We start from the raw sequence: 22,048 nt of genomic DNA, 5'->3' as shown, positions 1-22,048 counted from the left end.
TACCTAAACATAGTAAAAGCCATATACAGCAAATCAGTCGCTAACATTAAACTAAATGGAGAGAAACTTGAAGCAATCCCACTAAAATCAGGGACTAGACAATGCTGCCCATTCCTTCCTTATCTATTCAATATAGTACCTGAAGTTCTAGCCATAGCAATCAGAAAACAAAAGGAGGTCAATGGGCTACAAATTGGAAGGGAAGAAGTCAAAATATGATTTGCAGATGTTATGATAGTATACTTTGTGACCCCAAAAGTTCCACCAGAAAATTCCTAAACCTGATAAACAACTTCAGAAAAGTGACTGGATATAAAATTAACTCAAATAAATCAGTAGCCTTCCTCTATTCAAAAGGTAAACAGGGTGAGAAAGAAATTAGGGAAATGACACCCTTCACAATAGTCACAAATAATATTGGTGTGAATCTGAAGAAAGAAATGGAAACATCTCCCATGCTCATGGATCAGCAGGATTAATATAGTAAAAATAGCCATCTTGCTGAGACTTTGAATTTTGAAAGCTATTTTTAATATGGGATCTCAAATGTCTCAATACCCTATCTAGCCTAATGTCCAGAGGTAGAGGAGACAATATTGTAAATAGGACAAAAGGATGTAGACATGTTTAGAACTAGCTCCTTGGGGGCAATTCCAATCTCCATTGTCAGGATACCATCAGTCTAGTTATATACTGTCAGGACACCAAACAAGAGTAGGAGGAGGTAAAACAATCTAACTGAAACAACCAGGCTTCTACCACATAGTCTGTAGTCATCAGACACAACCACAACCAGGCAGGATGCTAGGAGATTTTCTCCGCCATGCCTCTCTCAATGAAGTAAAAATCAGATAAGGTTCAAGACCAAGTAATCTTCACAAGCTAGCTATGCAAATTCGCCTGTACTGTCCTTTGAGTTCTGTTTATACTCTCTAGAAACATAATGTGTCCTCCCATGTGTCTTGCCTCAACAAAACACCACATGAATCAGCATTATGTAACATATCCAAAAATGTTCACTTCATTACTCTATTGAGAATTCTCTATTTAGCTCTGTACTGGATATTTTAATTGGGTTATTTGTGTTGTTGGAGTCTAACTTCTTGAATCTTTTGTAAATATTGGATATTATTCCTCCGTCAGATAGTGAAAATCCTTTTCCAATATATATAGGTTGCTGTTTTGTCCCACTGGCAGAATCTTATACCTTACAGAAGCTTTGCAGTTTCATGAGGTCCCATTTATCATCCATTGATCTTAGATCCTGAGCCATTGGTGTTATGTTCAGAAAATTGTTTCCTATACCAGTGCCTTCAGGGTATTTTCTACTTTCTTTTCAATGACATTTAGTTTATTTGGTTTGTGCTGAGGTGCTTTGATCAACTAGGATGTGAGTTTTGTACAGGGTGATAAATATGTATTATTTTCATTACTTGTGGACATTAACTTAGAACAGGACCATTTATGGAACACAATTTTCCATTTATGGCTTTGCTTCAAGTGTCCATATGTGTGTAGGTTTTTTTCTAAGACTTTGATTCAATTCCATTGATCAATATATCTGTTTCTGTACCAATACCTTACAGTTTTTATCATTGTTTCTCTGTAGTAAAGCTTGATATCAGGGATGGTGATGCTTCCTAAAGTTCTTTGTTTGGGATTATTTTTGGTAGCTTGGGTCTTTCTTTTTTCTTTTTCCTTTTTTAATTGGATTATTTTTTTTTACATTTCAAATGTTACATCCTCTGTTACATATGCAGTTGGAAACATGAGTCAGTCCATGTACAGTCTTTGGGTAGTGGTTTAGTCCCTGGACCCTCTAGTTGGTTGGCATTGTTCTTCTTATGGGGTTGTAAGCCCCTTCAGTTCTTTCAATCTTTTCTCTAATTCCTTCACTGGTGGTCCCTTTCTCAGTTCAGTGGTTTGCTGCTAGAGTTTGCCTCTGTATTTGACACACTCTGGCTGTGTCTCTCAGGAGACATTCTATATCTGGATCCTGTCTTGGTGATCACATGTAGAACAGGTTCTGAACCTTTCTGCTGAACCTTCAGTTTCTGCTGAACCTTCAGTTTCTGCTCTAAACTTTGTGTCCATATTCCCCTTATGGATAATTTGTTGTGTTTTTGGATTCAGTTTGAGAGCATTTTATTGTGTATTTTTGCATTAACATTAAAAAGAAAAAATAATCAAAGTCAGAAAAACAAATTAGAATGAGTATATCTATGACTGATATAAACATCTTTGAGATTGGCTGAGTTTTAGTAAGATCTTGAGTTCTGTGTAAAAATATCGTGAGACTGTTTGGTTGTGCTGTTTGAATAACATTTAATACAATTATGAATATGTGTGAGAAAAATGGACTACATCCAAAGAAGGTGAATATGCTAAAGTCTATGTCTACTTCCTATTTTATTGATTACTTTAGTGATTTACATTTCAAATGTTACCCCTCTTTCCAGTTCCCCTCTGCAAACCCCCTATCCCATCAGTCTTCCCCATAGGTCTGTGATGGTCCTCCCACACCCTGATACACACTCCCAGCTCAATGGTTTAGCATTCCCCTATGGTGGGACATCAAGCCTTTACAGGACCAAAGGTCTCTTCTCTCATTGGTGCCAGTTCATCCTCTACTACATATGCAGCTGGAACCAAGGATCCCTCCATGTGTATTCTTTGGTTTAGTCCTAAGGAGCCTTTGGGAGTCTGTTTTGTTAATATTGCTGTTCTTCCTATGGATATGCAAACCCTTTCAGCTCCTTCAGTCCTTGCCCTAACACCTCCATTGGGGTTCCTGTGGTCCTCAGTCTGATGGTTGGTTGCAAGCACCTGCATCTGTATTGATAAGGCTCTGGCAGAGACTCTCAGGAGACAGCTATATCAGGCTTCTACCAGCAAGCACTCTTGGCATCAGGAATAGTGACTTCTTAAACAAAGTATTCACAAGAACTTAATGTCATTTGATAGTGAATGTCAAGTAAACCAAAAGAGAAGTGGGGGCAAACAGGTGGCAAACAAACCTGCTACTAAGGAATTTGGTGGTTTAGAAGGGCCCTGTTCCAACCTCAGTACTCAGACAGGAAGTCATGAGAAATACTTAGAGTTCTTCCAAAGCTGAAAACTCGAGAGGAAAGCAAACTCCAGTATCTCAAGACATTTAAAAATGCCTTGGAGTGCATATATGTTTATGTCACAGATCACTGCATCTGTGCTGTCATGCTGAGGCTACTGTAGCAACTTCTGGATTATAGGCAATGTACCCTAAACCAATCCTCTTCATATAGTCATTCTCAATCTGAACCAACTATTAAACATTTCCATCTCACAGCCTCAATCATGGGAAAGCCTGAAGTCAAATAGAAAATGCAAAGCCACTGAGTTTCATCACTATTTCCCACAGCCATTTTATCACTATAACCCATGAGCAGAATGAATTTCACACCAACACGTGATTTCCTCAAAATTGCACAGGAAGCATCAGAGATGCTGATATTTTGAATGTTGAATTTATTATGAAAGCCAGAAACATGCAAGGTAGTTTTGCAGGAAGCAAGCAATGTTCAGAGATTAGCAAAAAGCAGACAGATGAAGGCCATTCTTGGTTTCTTCTTAGCTGGTACAGCAGACAAGACATCCATTTTAGTAGTACTGCTCTGGGATTCAATTCAGGCAAGCCCAGGATTTATTGCTATTATTCTCCTTCGAAGGGTGATACAGAATCCACTATGGAAAAGCTGTTTGAATTTGCTCTTAATCTGATAGGTTCAAGGACAAATTACCAGTTAAAGCTCCTCTTTATAAGCCATACAATCTGAAACACACAGAACAAGATACATCAGTGACCCTGGAGGCAGATGGAGAAGAAAAATACAATGTAGGTGACATGGACTAGAGAAGCACTGGGCTTCAGAATCTTTCAGGTTTTACCAGACAATAAAACATTCCCAGGTCTCTAAAACCTACCTCACAGCAAGCTGGACTAGCAATTAAAAGTATTGCTTTTCACTACCCAAAGACTATACATGGACTGACCCTGGGCTCCAACCTTATAGGTAGCAATGATATAGGTGCCTAGTAAGAGCACCAGTGGAAGGGGAAGCCCTTGGCTGTGCCAAGACTGAACTCCCAGTGAACATGATTGTTGAGTAGAGGGTGGTATTTGGGGGAGGATGGGGAGGAGAATCCCAGGGGGAGGGGTTAGGGGGATGTTGGCCCGGAAACCGGGAAGGGGAATAACATTCAAAATGTAAATAAGAAACACTCAAGTTAATAAAGATAAAAAAGTAAAATAAAAAATTAAAATGTATTGCTTTTACAATCAGTGTCATAAGCAACACTTCCTTTATATACATTTTATAAATCTGTTAAAAATCTCAGTATAAACTACATATTAGAGAAAATATGGACAGCACCTTCCAAGTGTTTCTGATAAAAGGACCCAAAGGGACAGATTTATACTCTTATGATATGGCTAAAAGAGGAGAAAAACCTGATAACAAGTGTGAGTATAGTTTTTGCAGACTTATATAACCTGAATATTTAACAGACCTGGAGCAGACTGCCTCACACTCAAGGTAGTCCTGGTTTCCACTAAGTATGTAAAATAAATTAATGGAGTTGAAGAGGTGGGGAACTGTCTATCACTTTGAAAAGAACACATAAATTAATTTAAAACATTATTCAGGGTTGTCCAGGCCACCTTTGAATGGATGAAGTGCATTGTACACTGTGACTATAACTCTAGTGTCACTTACTTGTACTCTGTACACCTAGATAATGCTTTAAAGTAGAAGTCAAAGGGAACCTTCCCTGTTGACAGAAAGAACCAGTGAAGTCATCCATGTCCAGGGGCCAGACCATTGCACCTCCTAATTTGTTGTCCTTGAGCCACTGAGCCTGTTGAAGCAGAAGACATGAGCAACTTGGTCTCCTGGGAATCAGGCTGCAATCTCAGCATATTTGGCAGTCTAAGCTTACCTTAATCTTGAAGCTCTTGACATTATCATAACCAACCCATACATTGCCCTGAACGGCATAGGGTACTTCCTGGGGGCCATCCCAGAGATCAGTGGCTCCATCATTCAGAAATGTGCAAATCTTTAAACAAACAAATTCAGATCTTATACATATTAATACCAAGAAGGAAAAATAACATACAGTTTACCATTTTCACATTATCTTCTGTAGTTTTCTCAAATAAATTTTTATTTGTCTTACAGTAAACAGACATTTCCTTGAATTTACTGGTTCTACAGGACACATCTAGATCTTTGCCCAGACTAGGGAATTGATCTAACTTGAGGTACATCACTAGTCCTCATTACTACAGTTTACTTTCTGAAATATTGCCCTGTTAATATTTAGATAGTCTTCAAACTGATTATTCTTAAATCTCTGTTTTCTAAAAGTTTATATTTTAAGTATTAGTCATGAGAGTTCATGGAAATCTTCATAGTTTATACTACCATCCTGAACATTGAACTTGAGGTCCAGCAAATCAAACTAAGCAAGGACACAAAGAAAAACTAATGCTTGAATTAGTTTTTAGACTGATCTTATGTTGCCCTCACACTTGTATTGTAATTTTAGAATCCACTCTAGCAAGAAATAGAAATCCTTCAGTCATATTTATGAGTATTATTTTTGGTCTGTTGTATCAACTTATATGTATATTCTAAAGTATCTCTTATTATTAATTGTATGAAGGTACAGTATAAAAATGTATAAGGACTTGACATATTGTATCTGCATAGGGACAGTACATACTGGATACAGTGAACATACACTTGCAGCTGATTCCAGTTCTCAAACAGATTATGGGTCTGTAATTCTATGAGCACACTACTACCAATATACTGACCTCATAGTAAGCCCAGAGTCCTGCTTCACCTGTGAACTTCCCTGGTGGGCCAGTACTGACAATAGGGGCATTAATTCCAGTGTTAGAGGGGTCACTCAGGATAAAGTTATGCCCATATGCTGGAAATCCCACAATGAGCTTCTCACGAGCTGCCCCATTATCCTTCCAGTAGCTTATGATTGCATCCTATAGTGGCAGAAAGTAAAATTATTTCTGGAGCATCTGGTGACATTTTTTGTACAGGTTAATTTCCTGCTCTTGTATCTTGAATTGTGTGATTTTATAGCTAATAAATAAATATGTGGTTTTATGTGTTTTCCAAAAGAGATTAGTGAATTGAATTTTTTCAGATACATTGAATGGCACAGGCTCATACATTAATCTCTCAATTCCACTTGAATCTGTTAATTTCTTACCACATTGAGATAGGCATATATTCCAGTGTCGGATGGAGATTGATAGAGGGGACTATTTTCTCTAGTGTAACCATTCTGGAAATCATGGAGATTATATGTCATGACTTGAAAATAGTCAAGTGACCTGGAGAAAAGGAAAGATCTTACAATCAACGTTTCAATTGAGAGGCAGTTATATGTGGATGTGTATGATCAAAATACATTGCATTAATGTATGAAATTATGTTTCATACATTATGTATGAAATTCGTCTTTGTATTCTTCCCTTATATACATCCTAATGTGTGCATCCTTTTTCTCCTCCATGTATTCTTTTCCAGTTCTCTGATTTCATCTACAACAAAAATAATCCAGCATATTGCAAATGCTCCAGGATGTTAACCATATCTTGATGCTAAACCATAGTGCTGAACACATTACTTCTAGACATAAACAAATCAATCTGAAACTTACAGTGCAATCTCTCTTCCTACAAGAAGCCTACACCATTATAAATATGTACAATAGGCTTCAGGGGTAAAAAGATATTGATGTTCTTACCTATTGATAGAACCAAAATGCTACAGTACCAACACACTCTACAAGTTATTCACTAAAGGCATGATCATTATGGAGGTAATAACCTGATTTCTGATTGTATATGAGGCTTAAATTGGGTGTCTTTTATACCTGACCCAGTAAATCCAGCCAAACATTAATGTCTTAGAAACTTAAGAGCCCAACAAGGGATGAAAATTTGTTGTTTCGCTAGATTGTTATAGTATTGAACTGCCATGTAAATATGTGTTTATTTCCATAGATATATGCTGCTTTCACATTTTTCTAGAATATCTTCTCTTTTTGAAGAAAAGTTCTTAATTTATATACCTATTAAAGTACAGAATCTTTGGAAGGGGAAGCCCTTGGTCCTGCCAAGACTGAACCCCCAGTGAACGTGATTGTTGGGGGGAGGGCAGTAATGGGGGGAGGATGGGGATGGGAACACCAATATAGAAGGGGAGAGGGAGAGGTTAGGGAGATGTTGGCCCGGAAACCGGAAAAGGGAATAACAATCGAAATGTAAATAAGAAATACTCAAGTTAATAAAGATTTAAAAAAAGTACAGAATCTTAAGTAAATCTGAGTTCTCAGCTATAGACATGACATTTCTATTTTGATCGTGCATAGTCAAGGCTCAAAAGATATGATGCAAGAGGGTTTGGGAAGAATTTATTGCTGCTGAAGAAAGGAAGATGGTGAAATGATGACTTCATCAGATGAGGCTGTCAAAAAGCATAACCTCATAGCAGATGATGTTTATATGCACAATATCTATAGGATATCAAGTCTTACAAAATTATAGCATTTTGGGCAGATATTTCCCTTCCCAAGCCCAACATATTATAAAGAAGTTGTTGTTATTTAATGGCAAAATGAGCAAGATTCAACTTGTCTTAGGATTGTGGCCATTGGTAGGTGCCTGTGATCCACTGGATGAGCCCATAGCCATGCATTTTTTGGCTTTATAATTTGTGTAAGAAGATATTAACATCATTAAAAACTAAAAACAGAAAACCTGTAATTCAGAGGGATATAAGTTATAATCTATTAGGATTATTTAGAAAGGCAGCTATGTATGGATATGTATTATCAAAATACATTGTATTTATATATAAAATATTTCTATAGATAAACATTATTTATAAGATCAATAAACATAAGGTTAGAATTTTTTCTAGGACCATTTTCATACCTATGTAATCAAAGCATACCCATAATACTGCCTATACACAGTGTCTTGAAGCACCAAGAAGTCTGTGAATAAGTGATCATTGCTTAAATTCCCACAAGAGACCTGAGGATGGGTCTTCACTTACTGAGAGAGTTCAGGAATCTTGTAACCAGACTGGATTGTGTCAATGACTCCAGCTACTGTGGCAGTGAGAAGCAGCCTTGGGATTTCTTGCTCAGTAGATTCTTTCTCAAACGCTTTACGCATTTCCTAAAAAAAAGTACAATGTACTTATATATTATTTCAGATATTTTTATGATAAATGAATCTTATAAAATTATTTCAGTACATATTTACAAATTTTCTCTTACTTTATTTGTAAATAACTCAATAAATCATTAAAATTGATTAAATTATTTTATGGCTAATATGTATAGGGATTAAAAAATAATTTGTAGGAATCAATGACTAGAATACAGGCTCCAGTGTTTGATCCGAGCTGATTCTAAATCCAGCACTCTGCAAGTGACTCCCATCTGAGCCTGTATCCTCGTGTAATGCTGCAGAGAAATGCTGGCATTGCTCTGTGGTTGAATTAGCTCACAGGTCCTGCATCCTGCCTAATCAAATATCAAAATGAGAAGGTGGTAAGAACTGAGTAAGAGGTCCAATTCAGTGACTGTTCATAATCCACAGGATTCTGAGTATAATCATATCTTCAAATTCAGTTTTCTTTCATATTGGTATTATTTCAGTGTGACACATACTTTCAAAGAATGTTTATTTCTTGTGTTAATAGTACCACTGATTTTTCTTCTGATATGTTTTTTTTTCTTCTGATATGTTTTATGGGTATTGTTTATTGATTTATTTATTTTTGAGAAAGTTAGGAAGAAGACATGAATTATTTGGGTGAGCATAGAGGTGGAAAGTATCTCAGAACAGTTCAGAAAATAAGTTAAAATGAAATTTTATAAAATGAAGAAAGCAAACAAACTTCACATTTTGCCATGTGTTAAGAGGATGAAATGATGAGAACATTTTGCTGGTTCAAGTCATGAGAAGATGAGTGTTACATAGATCATTTTAATTGGTAAGCCTATCAATTGTAATATTTGTGTTTAAATTTTTTTCTTGCTTAATGAAAGCACTCAGAATTGTCAATGTCAGGCAGAAGCATGATTTAGTTTGATGCTCACGTTCTCTTTCTATCAAAGCTATTTAGCAAAAAATATCCTGTCATTCACATTTTTCTTAACATTGAAACTTTTCAGAGGTTTGATAAAAATCCATTGAGTGTGGTGATATTGAAAATAATTTGTCATCGAGTTTCTAGAAGAGCAGTGGGAAATTTTTAATACATAAATAAGGTTTATAAAAATTGTTTTAGGGCAAATTGAATTTTAAAACCACTTTTCAGTATTTCTAGAGGATAGAAAGTTCTTGTGAACACAAATAAACACCAGAGGAACCAGGGAAGTTGAACATACCTCTTACTCTACAATAGAATGTGATGTTAACTGTTCTTTTAGGAATACCAGTAATGATGTAGTTTTAAAACCTGGTGATCCTTCGTTTTTTGATGAATTGGGCTCTTATGATATGCTAGAATTTACTTTTTTCAAACCTTTTCCCTTGAAAATCTTAAGTATCACTTTTAGGACATAAATCCCTTCCTCATGAGTGATATAATTTGTGCTTTACAGCAGCGTAAGTGACTCTATGTTCTCTGATGCTATCTGGGCATTCCTGACAACTACACACATTATGTTTACTTCAATAATGCTCCAGAGACATCCAAATCTTGGGCAGGTTCTTTGAGTCAACACTACCCATCCTTTTGAAATTGCACAGATGTGTTTTGTAAGTAATCTCAATGTAAACATGTGTCAAATTGTAATCTTGGGACTGAGTTAATTGATATCTGAATAATGTTTAAAATTATTTTGTGGCCAAATATGGCTAAAATAAACTAATCTAGGCCCAACTCTAGAAGTCCAAGTCCAGCACTGGTTACAGTTAATGTGGACTGAGCCATGTTTCATCCTTCCTTATCCTGATTGTTGTTTTCCTGCCTGCTGAAAGGCCTACGATGGAATCAGCCCAAGTCTGGCTTTCTATTCTATTCATTCTATTGGTGATCATCTACTCCTGATGCTAACTGCAGCACAGGGCATCAAATCAAATTTCATATCATGAAGTTTAATACTGTATATTAATCTACTTATGGATATAAAAAAGTTGGAGTCAATAATAGAATATGGCCCCTCCTCATAGATATTAAGTAAAGGCTGCATAATCAGGAATACAATGAGTTTTCATTAATTATGCTTAGAAGAGAAAAAGGCTTGCAACAGGTTTTTGATCAAGAAAAAACATTTATTCTATGTCAAGTCCAAGGATGAGGCCACAGGTATGCAATGTGATAGAGCAAGACCGTGTGAAACTGTTGCTTGGAACTTACATATAATAGAATGAAACACTGTTTTGTACTTACTACCCCTGTAACTCCCCTTTTGTGTAACATATTACCTATGAGGTAGGCAATTTCTTTTCTTTTTTTTTTTTTGGTTCTTTTTTTCGGAGCTGGGGACCAAACCCAGGGCCTTGTGCTTCCTAGGTAAGCGCTCTACCACTGAGCTAAATCCCCAGCCCCGAGGTAGGCAATTTCTTATACAGGAACTTTTGACTAAAAAATTATGAAATGCTGAAAGCAATAATAGAAGTGGATGTAGCCCTTTTCTGCTTCATCCTTTGTGCATGTATTTGTGTGCGCCTGACTTTCTTTTCCTTTCTCTCTGGCTCAGGAAGAGATAAAGAACTCCAAGCCTTTATCCTGTCCATCAAGGGCCCCCTGACTCAGAGAGTAAAAGGCCCAAGTAATTAAGTTTCTTTCATTACGCTGCTGGTGCTTTCAGCAGAAGTTAATTGCCAGAAGTCATATTTTGGGCTCAGAAGAACAAAATAGTTAATTGCCAGGAGCCATCAGCTTCTGGTCCCCAGAATGCAGTGGGTTAGATTTGTACAAGCCATTAGCTTTTGGCCCCAGGATAACAAGAGGATTAAATTTCCAGATCCACCAGCTTTTTATCCCCAGAATAGCAAGAGAGAGTTAAATTGCTAGAAGCCCTCGGCTTCTGGCCCCCAGTACAGTAAGAGAGAGTTAAAGTCAGAGGTCATCAGCCTTCGGCTTTCATCTGACTCTGTGTCCCACCTCAGTACCTGACAGTCAAGTCAGGACCCCATCAATTCATTATTAGCTAATGTCACAAAAGTCCAAGGTTTGTCATATTTCTTGACTTATATGCTCAATCGTTTAAAGTATCCAAAGGTGTTGTATGAGAATTACAGATTTTTAAATAAATATAAAGCTACCACATGATCAGAACTTGATGCCTCTTTAAACTGACATGTCTTACCAAGTCACTTTTTCATAGATCTCTTCTTCACCATTGTAACAGATGTTTCCTTATCTAATTTAATGACAGCAGAGTCCTTCTCAGACTCAGAACAAGTTGGCCTTATTCAGAAGTGCTTCTTTATACATTTCCAAACCCAATCAGGTACTCACAATTTTGAATTTATTTTGTACTTTGGTGTTTCCTGCCAGTTTTCAAAGTTTTATTATTTGTTGCCTAGATTATCTCATATGTGTGCATTATGAAGCAAAACATTCTGTCTTGTTCCTTGATTAAAACTGGACCCACTAACCTCTGGATTTTAAGAATTGAACTCTGCATGCAAATAGCATAAGTAGTTGTGATTATTACTATCTATGTGATTCTGGAAAGATTACTCAAATACACTCTGGGCATTAATGGTTTTGTCTGTAATATGAAGATGGTGACACTGGACTCACTCCCTAGAGGACACACAACGATTCACTATGGTTTTAAAACAATTGGAAAGTAATGTCTCACATATTTGTTGAATAAATGAAAAATAAGTTAGGATCTTTACAGTGCTAAGATTCTATAACTCTATGTTTGTTTGATTTTACTTCACAAGTACTCATAGTCCTTGAAATGGAGAGATTTAAACCTTCTAGAACCAAAGAAATTTTCCAATTGACCGACCTGCACCAGGACACTGAAGAGATGTTTGTCCTTAGGAGGGCTTCCACGAGACCCAGGGTATTGCCAGTCCAAGTTGAGGCCATCAAACTTATACTGGCGAAGGAATTTGATGACTGATTTGATGAATGTCTGCCGGTTCTGAGGAGTAGAGACCATGGCACTGAACCTTATGTATATTGAAAGAAGTTAGTGTTAGGCTTCTATGACATGGACACATTGGAAACAAAACAGTTCACAGTTGAATATTGACTCCTTGTCCTTCACAACAGTGCCCTGTTTCTCTCTCATCCTCCCTTTGCACTCACACCACCTACCTCAAAATATCCTTTATTTTCCCAGCCCCTTATTAACTACTAACAAGTTTCCCTGGCATTTTAATTTTTATGTTCATCCTAACTCATCATATTTGTCTTCAAACACTCCAAGTCATATCTAATCAAAGAAAATTTCTGAATAAGAGGCCATTATTTTATGTCCTGAACAGGTAATCAAAAGCAGAACATGACCATCCTCTGGTCTGGAGGACATGAAACACGTTAAGAAAAGCTTTTTGGTAGTTAAAAATCTCTCAGAGGATGCATCCAAGTTTGACATGTGAAGGCCATGTGTGTACCTGGAAGGAATGATTCCTGTTTAATTTGAGGCTCTATTGTCATTATTTCCATGTTGAAACATTTACTTAATGCATTTTCTTCAATTCCCTTTTTAAAAAGATGAGGTAATTAACCTGTGATTTTACAACTATAGCCTGCCTAGAACATTAACACCCAGTATCCCACGTGTATAGAACTTACGGGGCAGATCCAAACTTCCAGCCTCCAATGGCCAGGAGAGTTTTTAGCTCAGTGTTCCTCAAAAGTGACAGAAAAAGAGAAATATCAAAACTTTTGGCATCCATTATAAAAAATATCAGTGCTTTTTAAAAATATTTCTTGTACTTTTCAGTTTTGTTTTGACATACTATCACTTTACAGAAGAAGCTTTTTCAACATTAAGTAATTTTTATTGTGTACTTTTATGCAATTACATTTCAAATGTTATCCCCTTTCCCAGTTTCTTCCTCTCTCATCCCTTTCCCCCTCCTTCCATGAGGATCCTCTCCTTCCCCCCTGTCCATTCCCCTCAACACCCTGGCATTCCCCTACACTGGGGAAATGAGCCTTCACAGGACCAAGGGCTTCTTCTATTGAGACCAGACAATTTTGAATAAGCTTCATTATCATACTTTTAGGCCGGCCCCTTAAATAATTCTAAATTTAATAAATGTTTACCAAGTATTATAGTAACTACATTTCTGTGCTAGTAACTCATAACCATAGGAAGCTCACATTCTCCATAGTAACAAAGTTAACATATAGATGGATCTTTATTATTGTCTCAATTCTCATCATTAAATACAAATCAGTTCTGCTGGAAGTGTACATCTTCACTGAAATACTTGGATTGAGACATCAGATTCCATGGTAATTGATCAGCTCTTTGGAGAAGTCATTAAACTTTTAGGTTTATCTCCCTTCCTTGGAGATTCAGTTTCTGTGATATGCGGTAGAGATAGGCATTGCTTTCAGTGGTCCACTTAGCTTTAATGCAAGACATGAAAGGGGCATTGTTAGATATAAGACCTTTTACTGAACTCAGTTGTAGTTGGAAACCATAGATTAGAGTCTTCCTAAAGTTAATGTTACTACTGAAGTAAGATGTCTCCTGAGTATTCCAGAGCATTGGTGTGGCTAAAATACCTAACCTGTCAGTTGCTGGAAAAAAAGTGTTCAGTTTATTGTTAAATCAAACAAAACTTTCACAAAATTCATCAAACATTTATGATTCTTGTGAGCAGTGGTATTTGACTTCTAATGGCCCACAGTTCTAGCTTCCTGAAGTAATTAGCAAAGATTGCAATTTTTTTTGTTTTCCAAAAACAAGTAAAAAACACTGACAGATAAAAGATGAACCACATCACTGATGTTTCCATCACTATGGTATCTTTTACACAGTCAGAGCAGGTTTTATATAAAAAATAGAATTGTGTACTTCTTTGATATTTAACATATGGTGTCACTCATAGGTGGCAAAAGTCCCACAGCAGAAACTTCCTAAGAAAACACTCTTCACACAAGTAATTCAAAAGAGAAGTTATGACCCAGGTCATACCACAGACAAAAATAAACAGAAATTGGAGTGATGTAAACATGAAATCTGAAGTTTCCAAATTATTGAAAGAATATTGAGATATCTCCATGTGATTGATTTGGACCATGGATATATTTTTATCTTTATTAATTTGAGTATTTCTTATTTACATTTCGATTGTTATTCCCCTTCCCAGGTTCCTGGCCAACATCCCCTTAACCCCTCCCTCTCCCCTTCTATATGGGCTTACCCTCCCCATCCTCCCCCTATTACCACCCTCCCCCCAACAATCATGTTCACTGGGGGTTCAGCCTTGGCAGGACCAAGGGCTTCCCCTTCCAATGGTGCACTTACTAGGCTATTCATTGCTACCTATGATGTTGGAGCCCAGTATATGTCAGTCCATGTATAGTCTTTGGGATATTTCATCATGTATTCCATGTTTATAAGCTATTATTGAAAGATTAATCTAGCTTTGTTGTTTTATTCTAACTAACAAAAATAGGGAAAGCAATAAACTGAATTGATTTAGAAATTATAGACTGGGGAGAATAATTGTAAAATATATAATAATGTATTAATATAAAATACACAAATCAGTAATTGAATATCAAGAATATAAATTATTTTTTAAAAGGAAAATCCTTGGGGAGAATTTTCTCAAAGAAAGATAGTTAAATTAAATTTCTAACAGTTAAATTAAGCAAACCTAATACCATGACAAACATAAATTTAAATTTCAACTTCATAGATCCGTCTATTTATGTTTCTCATGATAGCTATTATAATAGAAGATGAAACCTAATCAATATCATCAAGTATATGAATAAAAAGTAGTGCACTGCTGATATAAATATAACTAAGTACAGTTACGGAGGAGAGCATTATGACATTTCTCCAGAATGGTAGAAATGCCATATGATCAAAGGCACAGTCTTTAGTTTACCTCAAAAGCAAAAGTACCCAAGGTTTTCAAGAGGAGGCTGTGTGTCAACATTAATTGTAGCTTGATTCACAAATTCAATTTAAGTCACAGTAATTTTTGAGAATTTGGTGACTGGGCAATGTGGTGTGTTCTGCATATATCCAGAAATAATACTCAAACATTAAAAAATGAAAGTTTGGTTTGTTTCTCTTTTGAAAATATATTTTTGAGACTGGTAGGTATGGTATTAAATGAACTAGGTGGAAGACAGGCAAATAGAATATGGTCTGAATTACAAAAAATATCTACCATATTTGAACACATAGAATGTGAAAATAGAATGATGATTCTCACCGAAATATAGACACAGTGTTGATCCAGGAAGGATATTTCAAGAAATATGTTTAGAAAGAAGGCTAAACACATACAAAATATGGAATGAAGTAACTTGTATCCTAACAGGGTTGTGAGACATACAGAAGTTTATGCAGAATCCAAGGCCATGAGTGATAAAACAAATAAAAAGATAAGAGATACAGCCTGTCTCAATTGAAAACTGAAGGATATATTGCTGGAATCATTATGCAATTTTGTTGGTTCTGACATACATTTTAGGAAACACTGAGATATAGCAACTATTGGAACAATTATAACAAACCAGTTATCTCTGTCCTTACCTGTCTTTCAGATAATTTATTGCTTCATAGTCAATCAAGTCCTGCTCACTTGTGTTGATAATCTCATTATTCCGCATCCCAGCAAAGGCATAGATCAAGTGGGTACACAGACAAGGGTCAATATTACCAATTTTGAAACTCCCTACTGTTGGTCTGTCCTTAGCCCAACTGGTATAGTAGCACATCAGCTGATAGGAAGATCCTGTGGAAAGTTATCAGAGGAATACTGTCCTGATGTAGATGCCTGTAACCTTGGCTAACAATTTTTCCTTTATTATTTTATTAGTCGTGTATCAGACACATGTTATTCAGAAATAGATGAGTGCTGTGACTATTTGTGTAAATGAGTACAACTTTTTAACCAGCCAATGACTCAGTTGCTTATAATTGTAGCAAATTCATAGTCAAAACTCAGATAAGTTTTTGGGCCTTATGAAAAAACCAAACCATGAGAAAAGGACAATATCTGTAAAACCCAGAGGTTATCAATTTCAAAACTCTCAACTCATCTCACTAGGTAGGACAGCAGAGAAAACTGCTGCTCATCTACTATCCAAGAGACAAATCTAATGCATTTCTTTAATCAATTGTGTTTGGACATTTGAGTCCATATAGCAAATGAAAATGAATCATGATTAGCAGAAAATTGCATTATAAATCATTAAAATAATGAATCGGGATTAAAGATTTATGTTGAAGAATGGTTTGATCAAAAACTCACCCAGGTGTGCATACAGAAGAATTGCTAGACCTAGACAGAGAGAGGTAGACAAAACACATTTCTTATTCTGAATCAATTAGTGTAACCATAACTATTGGTATAACATAAAGTTTGTAATCCTTGTAAGATTACAAAGCCTACCAATTATAGGTCATTATATCACACAAAATTTGATTTTTGCTAAAAAAATATTGCTTCACCAATGTGGGGACCTTAAAGTTATCGTGTCTTTCAAACTTCTCTTTACAGAGTAGTCCAACCTATCAATATTTCATGTTTTACCATCAGTGTCCTAATTGTTATTTAACATTAAGTCTACTACAATTACAAGAGTTTCTAACTGAAATTATTCACAATTTTACCTGCTTAGTGGCCATACATTTATGAATTTAGTTTTAAGAGCCATAACTAATCAAGTCCTCTTCAGAAGATGCAACATCTAAAGCACAGAACTGAATATCTCCTTGAGCCATTTTGATGTTTGTAAGCACTGATCAAAAGCAGTTGCCAGAAGAAATATAGTGATTCATACCAGATATCATTTTGGACTCTTAGTTGGCAGTTTAGGATGAATATCTTTTCTGTTGATGGCTTTTTTGCTTTCTTGTTATGTTTGTGTATGTGTGTATGTGTGTGTGTGTGTGTGTGTGTGTGTGTGTGTGTGTGTATTTTGAATCATAGTGTCATTAGTTACCCAAATATGCTTTTCTGTTGTGCCTTTCAAGTGGTGAGTTTTAGGTGTGGATCATCATCATCATGAATTTACAGCTCCTGTAATCTGATTCTTTTACAAATTGAGATTCAAGTCATTTGAATACCTTTCTGAAACTGTACTAAGAAGTACAGAAAAGAGTAAGCTTTGAACAACTTGTCTTAAAACAGTGACTTACTGTAACTCTTTGGATAATTGTATGTATGTCTATGATAGTTCTATATTATCAAGGAAAAAGGATAATGGAGGGAAAGTGTAAAATGATTCTGAATAGAGAAGAGTTAAGAAATGTGGATAACTCTATCTCAGATTCTCTTGTTCCCATCACTTAAAATATGTTCAAGGACAGCAATCAGAGTAAAGTCACAGAACTGAGTCACAGAACTCCTTCCAGTAAGGAGGAATAGGAAGAGGTATGGGGTAATGAATGGCTGGACAAAGACAAACAGCAAAGGACCCTTGAATGAATGTGAGACATTAGTGCCATTCATGTGGCATCAATATTCTCCCAACAGATAGACTTATGAGAGCTAGACAAATCCTGAATAAAGTGACACAATTTGAAATGATAAATAAAGAATTTGAAAACATAATGCTCTAGAGTTAAAACTGCTTCAGGCATAAATAAGACTTTATGTCTCATTTTCTACTTACCTGTGACAACAATGAGCTAGGCCATGATCTCTTCAGAACTGCTACAGAATGCTTCACTCACTCATTTCAGACCCTGATTATTACATTTTCTAACTAGTAATTTTTATGAGAATATGTGTGTGTGTAATTAATAAACCAATAGTTAGCTACTGTTGACTTTTCTCCTTTAGTATCTATCCCCATATACATAAAATGTCCTGTCTCCTAAAAGTGAGTGAAAACTATCACCCTAGACAATAATGTATTTGAAATGATTTTGGCTATTCCCAGAAATGCATATTCTTTTCAGAAGAGCAGTTCATTTTTATTGTGCATGCTTCCTATATAATTGAATTCTTATTCAAAAGTAATCAAATTATTCAGTGGAAGATTTAACCATTGTCAAACAATTTAATATCTTTCTTTAGTCATTCACATGAAAGTCTTAAAGTGAGTGCCTGAGAAACTTTATCTATTTCATGGCCACTTTCTAAATATTCTGCCAACTCTTGTTCTGTTGAATTCTAGGTAAAGTTACTAGCCATGCCTTTGTCTAAAAATAAGTGTAACCAAGCATGTTCCTTTTCCAACTCAGAAACAACCTCTATCTTCTATACATATGCTGATATAAAAATAGAGTCCATTCCCAATCACTAATACATGAAGTTGATTATTGCAAAATTTTTCCACTCCTTCAATATCTGTCACATATTTTAGGATTCTGTTCTTAGAGTTCATTTCAATTTACTTTTCCAAATTCTATATGATACTAGTATATCATATTAAACTTCTAGTTAAGCAAGATTGTTCACATACTAATTCAAGATGCCATACCCAGTCAATTGTAAATTTTTATCCACTGGGATTGCCCAATAATATTAATTCATGGAACTCAAGAACAGATCCCCTTGTTATCATTATTGATATTATCTTCCTCTTAATTGCTGTAGAATTTCCAGAGAATATTATCTATATTTTATATAGTATTGATATGAGATTAAACACTATATTAAGTCGATGAAAATTTGTACTTTTTATCATACATAAGTGTATTCACATATAGGGAAAATATCTTGTTTCTATATGGATGTAGTTCCCTTCAATAATAAATTTGATTATATATATATACCATCTTAAGCAGGGAAGAGGATGTGGGATAACTAGGAGGCATTAAAGATTCTAGGTTAGTATTAGGCACTGTATATTTGCTGGGAAGATAGGAAAATGAGACAGAGCATGGTATCTGAGACCAGGTAACCAACCTTGTGTTAGAACATAGGTTAGAATAAAAGGTAACTTTTACGTTATATCTAATCTGAGAAGAGCCCAGCTATACGAACAATTTATTAACACATATATTTTGTGTCAGAGTTTTATTTCTGGGAGCCTGGAACTAGCAGGAAGAACCAGTTGCAAACTTTTACAATACCAGAGTTCTTGTGAGTCCAGAAAGTTTTACCTGTTCAATAAGTTTGCAAGTTTAATGTATTCATCTATGATAAATAGTATTTTATGGTTTGATTACAATTTACAGGCATACACATCATCTAGCAGATATTTTGTGAGGAATGACTTACTTGAAAGTTACATTAACAAATTGTAAAGACATTATGTTATAGGTTGGCACAAGGAGTTCATTTCACTCTGGTACTATAATATCTGTTGTTCTGATGAAGTAAATACATAGTAAAACCTTACAGAGATAAATGTAGACTTAGAGTTCTAGAATATTGACCATTATTTATGGCATTTAGGGAGAAAATTCTACTGGGCCACCCTACTGACCATCGATCATTACATTCCCTAGAAACTTTACAGCCATACAAGGTTTGGACCCTGAAGACATATGTCATTCAAACTATTCTACAGTGGTTAGTAAAATATAGCAATGTCTGCATGTTCCATCTGTTGTGTCCTAATTGCTGTAAAATTTGAAATCTGTTACCTCTGCCAGTGATACTGAATGAAATTATTCACAAGGTTCTCTACTTAGTGAGCAAACATACAGTAGCTTCAGTCCCCAGAGTCGTAATGAACCAAGTCTTCCCCCAGTCAAGACATCTAAAATACATCATTCAATATCTTTTGAAGTTAGCCATTGTTTGCATCTATCTGTTAAAAGACTGTGCTGGCTATATAAAATGTTTTCTCTGAGATATCATTTTTAGCAACAAAGGAAATTTAGTTTTGAAGAGGTCTTCTCTTTGTATGAGTTGATTTGCTTTGTAAATCAGGATATCTTATTATGTAGGCATGGAGGGATTTCTATTGGAGAGAGTTCGGACTGTACCTCTTTGGTGGTAAGATTTGGGATTTGAATTGTTATGTAAGTAGAACACCTCTAACGGGAATCTTTTAAACATTGTACTTAGTCTTGTCTGGAATGAATTTATGAAGCTGAAAAATTGTGTAGGGCACGGATTTGAAATAACTCATAAGGTTTCAACAACTTGATTTAAAACACTCAAATCTAGCTCTATGAGTAACTTAATGTTTCTTCTTGTGTCAATTTAAGTCATCAATGGAAAATGACAATAAAGAATAAATGTAAAATAATTCTGAAAGTCACAGGATAAACAGACCTCTGACAGCTCTAACTCAGATTCTACTGATGCGTGTCTCTGCAAAAGTTATTCTAGAAAAGTGATATGAAAATGAGCAGAATAGAAATTTCAGGCAGGTGGTAGAGCAAGAGAGACAGGGGAGTGAATGACTGGGAAGGTACAGCAGACCAAGCATTGAATGAAGTTAAGACATTACTGCTGTGCCTGTGGTATCAGTGAAGGCAGAAATATTCTCTTAGTCCATGGACTTACGAGAGTTAGGGAAGGATGGAATAAGGAAAGAACACTTGCAATTACAAAGATTGGAAAAGCATAGAGTTGTCATGTCCAAATTGCTTCCTTGTCAGATCCTGTGAGGGAAAACTCAGGCAAGAGTGAAGTTCTATACCTGATTATCAACTCACCTGTGGCAAGAATGAGCTTGGCCATGGTGTCCTCAGGATTGCTTCTGGAGAGCTTCTGTTGGATTTTTATGCTTTGAGATTATGGTTATGTAATGTTTCAAAGTGGAAAGTTTGGATTAGGAAGTCTTTGTTGGTAATCTTTGTATTCATAGCTTCGTACTGCTGAATAAACTCCCTTATTACACAACCAGCACCTTCTATCACCTGTTCAAGCAAAATAGCTATGTTTCCAACAAGTGGGCATATCTTCATTTCACACATGAGTCATTCAGCTAAGATCATATTCGCAGTTCCCAGAGACACAGCATTTCTTTGAATATTGTATATGTTTTATACCTAAGAAAATCTCATTCTTATTGGAAAGTAAACTAGTTGATTCCATGGAAAACATTGTGCTTCTTTCCTTCATTTACCTTAATCCTGAGATCAGTGGCTTAGGACATTTTCCATGTCATAGGAAACTCTCTGGACTTTGTTCCAGTTATTTTTTTTTCAGGAGGCACTTTATGGGCCAAATTGTGTTGCATCTCATACCCCCAAGTACTCCCTCGTCCTTTCATTCCATCTCTTGACATACAAAGTGAGGAAAATGATTCCCTCTTGTTACTACATAAAGATGATGTTAAAATGCTGAATTTATACCAATGTCAGGCACATAAACAGTTTTAGAATTCTATGTTTAGTATTCATTCCAAGCCTCTGTCTCCAAACAGCATGTGACACAAGTTCTATTAAAACTTCATTTCTACAAAATTATCTACATTCTATCTTAAAATGCCCTTTATCTGACTCTCTTCAAGCTCTCTTGTCTGCCATGTTTTTCAGTAGAACCGATTCTTTAAAGTCCAGATCAGGACGTCTCTTTCTCACTGAATAATATTCTCTTCCTCATAATCCTTGTAAATATTCTATCACACATTTTTGTCCTAATTATATGAAATAATATGGTGATACACCACATTGAGGATATGGACAAAAGTGTATTTATCATAGAACACAGGCCACTTGCTTGAATGAATGGACAACCACATGGTTGTCTCTATTGAAAAAATTTTGTAATTTAAATTTGCCTATTCAACCTAGAATTATTAAGACTTCATGGTTTGTTTCCCATTCACAGGGGTACACAAATTTTGTAGTAATCCTCTCTGGAATGATGCCCTTATAAAACCACCATTGATAATCTGTAAAAGCACTTATTTGATTTTAGAGGGAGGATGTG

The 22,048-nt window shown here is 35.7% G+C and overlaps 1 protein-coding gene across 1 annotated transcript; it reads right to left on the bottom strand.

Annotated features, from left to right (window-relative positions):
* Window positions 1-3,487: 3,487 nt before the first annotated feature.
* On the bottom strand, window positions 3,488-20,866 carry Chi3l3 (chitinase 3-like 3). Its single transcript, NM_001412550.1, has 11 exons — window positions 20,827-20,866; window positions 16,514-16,543; window positions 15,793-15,994; window positions 12,855-12,911; window positions 12,061-12,226; window positions 8,130-8,254; window positions 6,274-6,397; window positions 5,858-6,043; window positions 4,975-5,094; window positions 4,752-4,893; window positions 3,488-3,808 (listed from the first exon to the last, which is right to left on the bottom strand). The coding sequence occupies exons 1-11, from the start codon at window positions 20,849-20,851 to the stop codon at window positions 3,780-3,782; spliced, it is 1,206 nt and encodes a 401-aa protein (NP_001399479.1). The 5' UTR covers window positions 20,852-20,866; the 3' UTR covers window positions 3,488-3,779.
* Between the last annotated feature and the right edge of the window lie 1,182 nt (window positions 20,867-22,048).

The sequence above is a fragment of the Rattus norvegicus genome, chromosome 2 (genome assembly GCF_036323735.1).
Source record: "Rattus norvegicus strain BN/NHsdMcwi chromosome 2, GRCr8, whole genome shotgun sequence".
In the NCBI taxonomy this organism is placed as follows: Eukaryota; Metazoa; Chordata; class Mammalia; order Rodentia; family Muridae; genus Rattus; species Rattus norvegicus.
This window is presented reverse-complemented; position numbering and strand designations above follow the sequence as displayed.

Bases quoted from the DNA above. Each gene is read 5' to 3' on its own strand.
- Chi3l3 (NM_001412550.1), bottom strand. From the start codon at position 20,851: ATGGCCAAGCTCATTCTTGCCACAG. The intron at 8,255-12,060 runs GTCGGTCAATTG...ACTTTTTTTTAG, and splicing joins TCTTCAGTGTCCTGGTGCAG to GAAATGCGTAAAGCGTTTGA. The intron at 4,894-4,974 runs GTAAGCTTAGAC...CTGCTTCAACAG, and splicing joins TCAAGAGCTTCAAGATTAAG to GCTCAGTGGCTCAAGGACAA.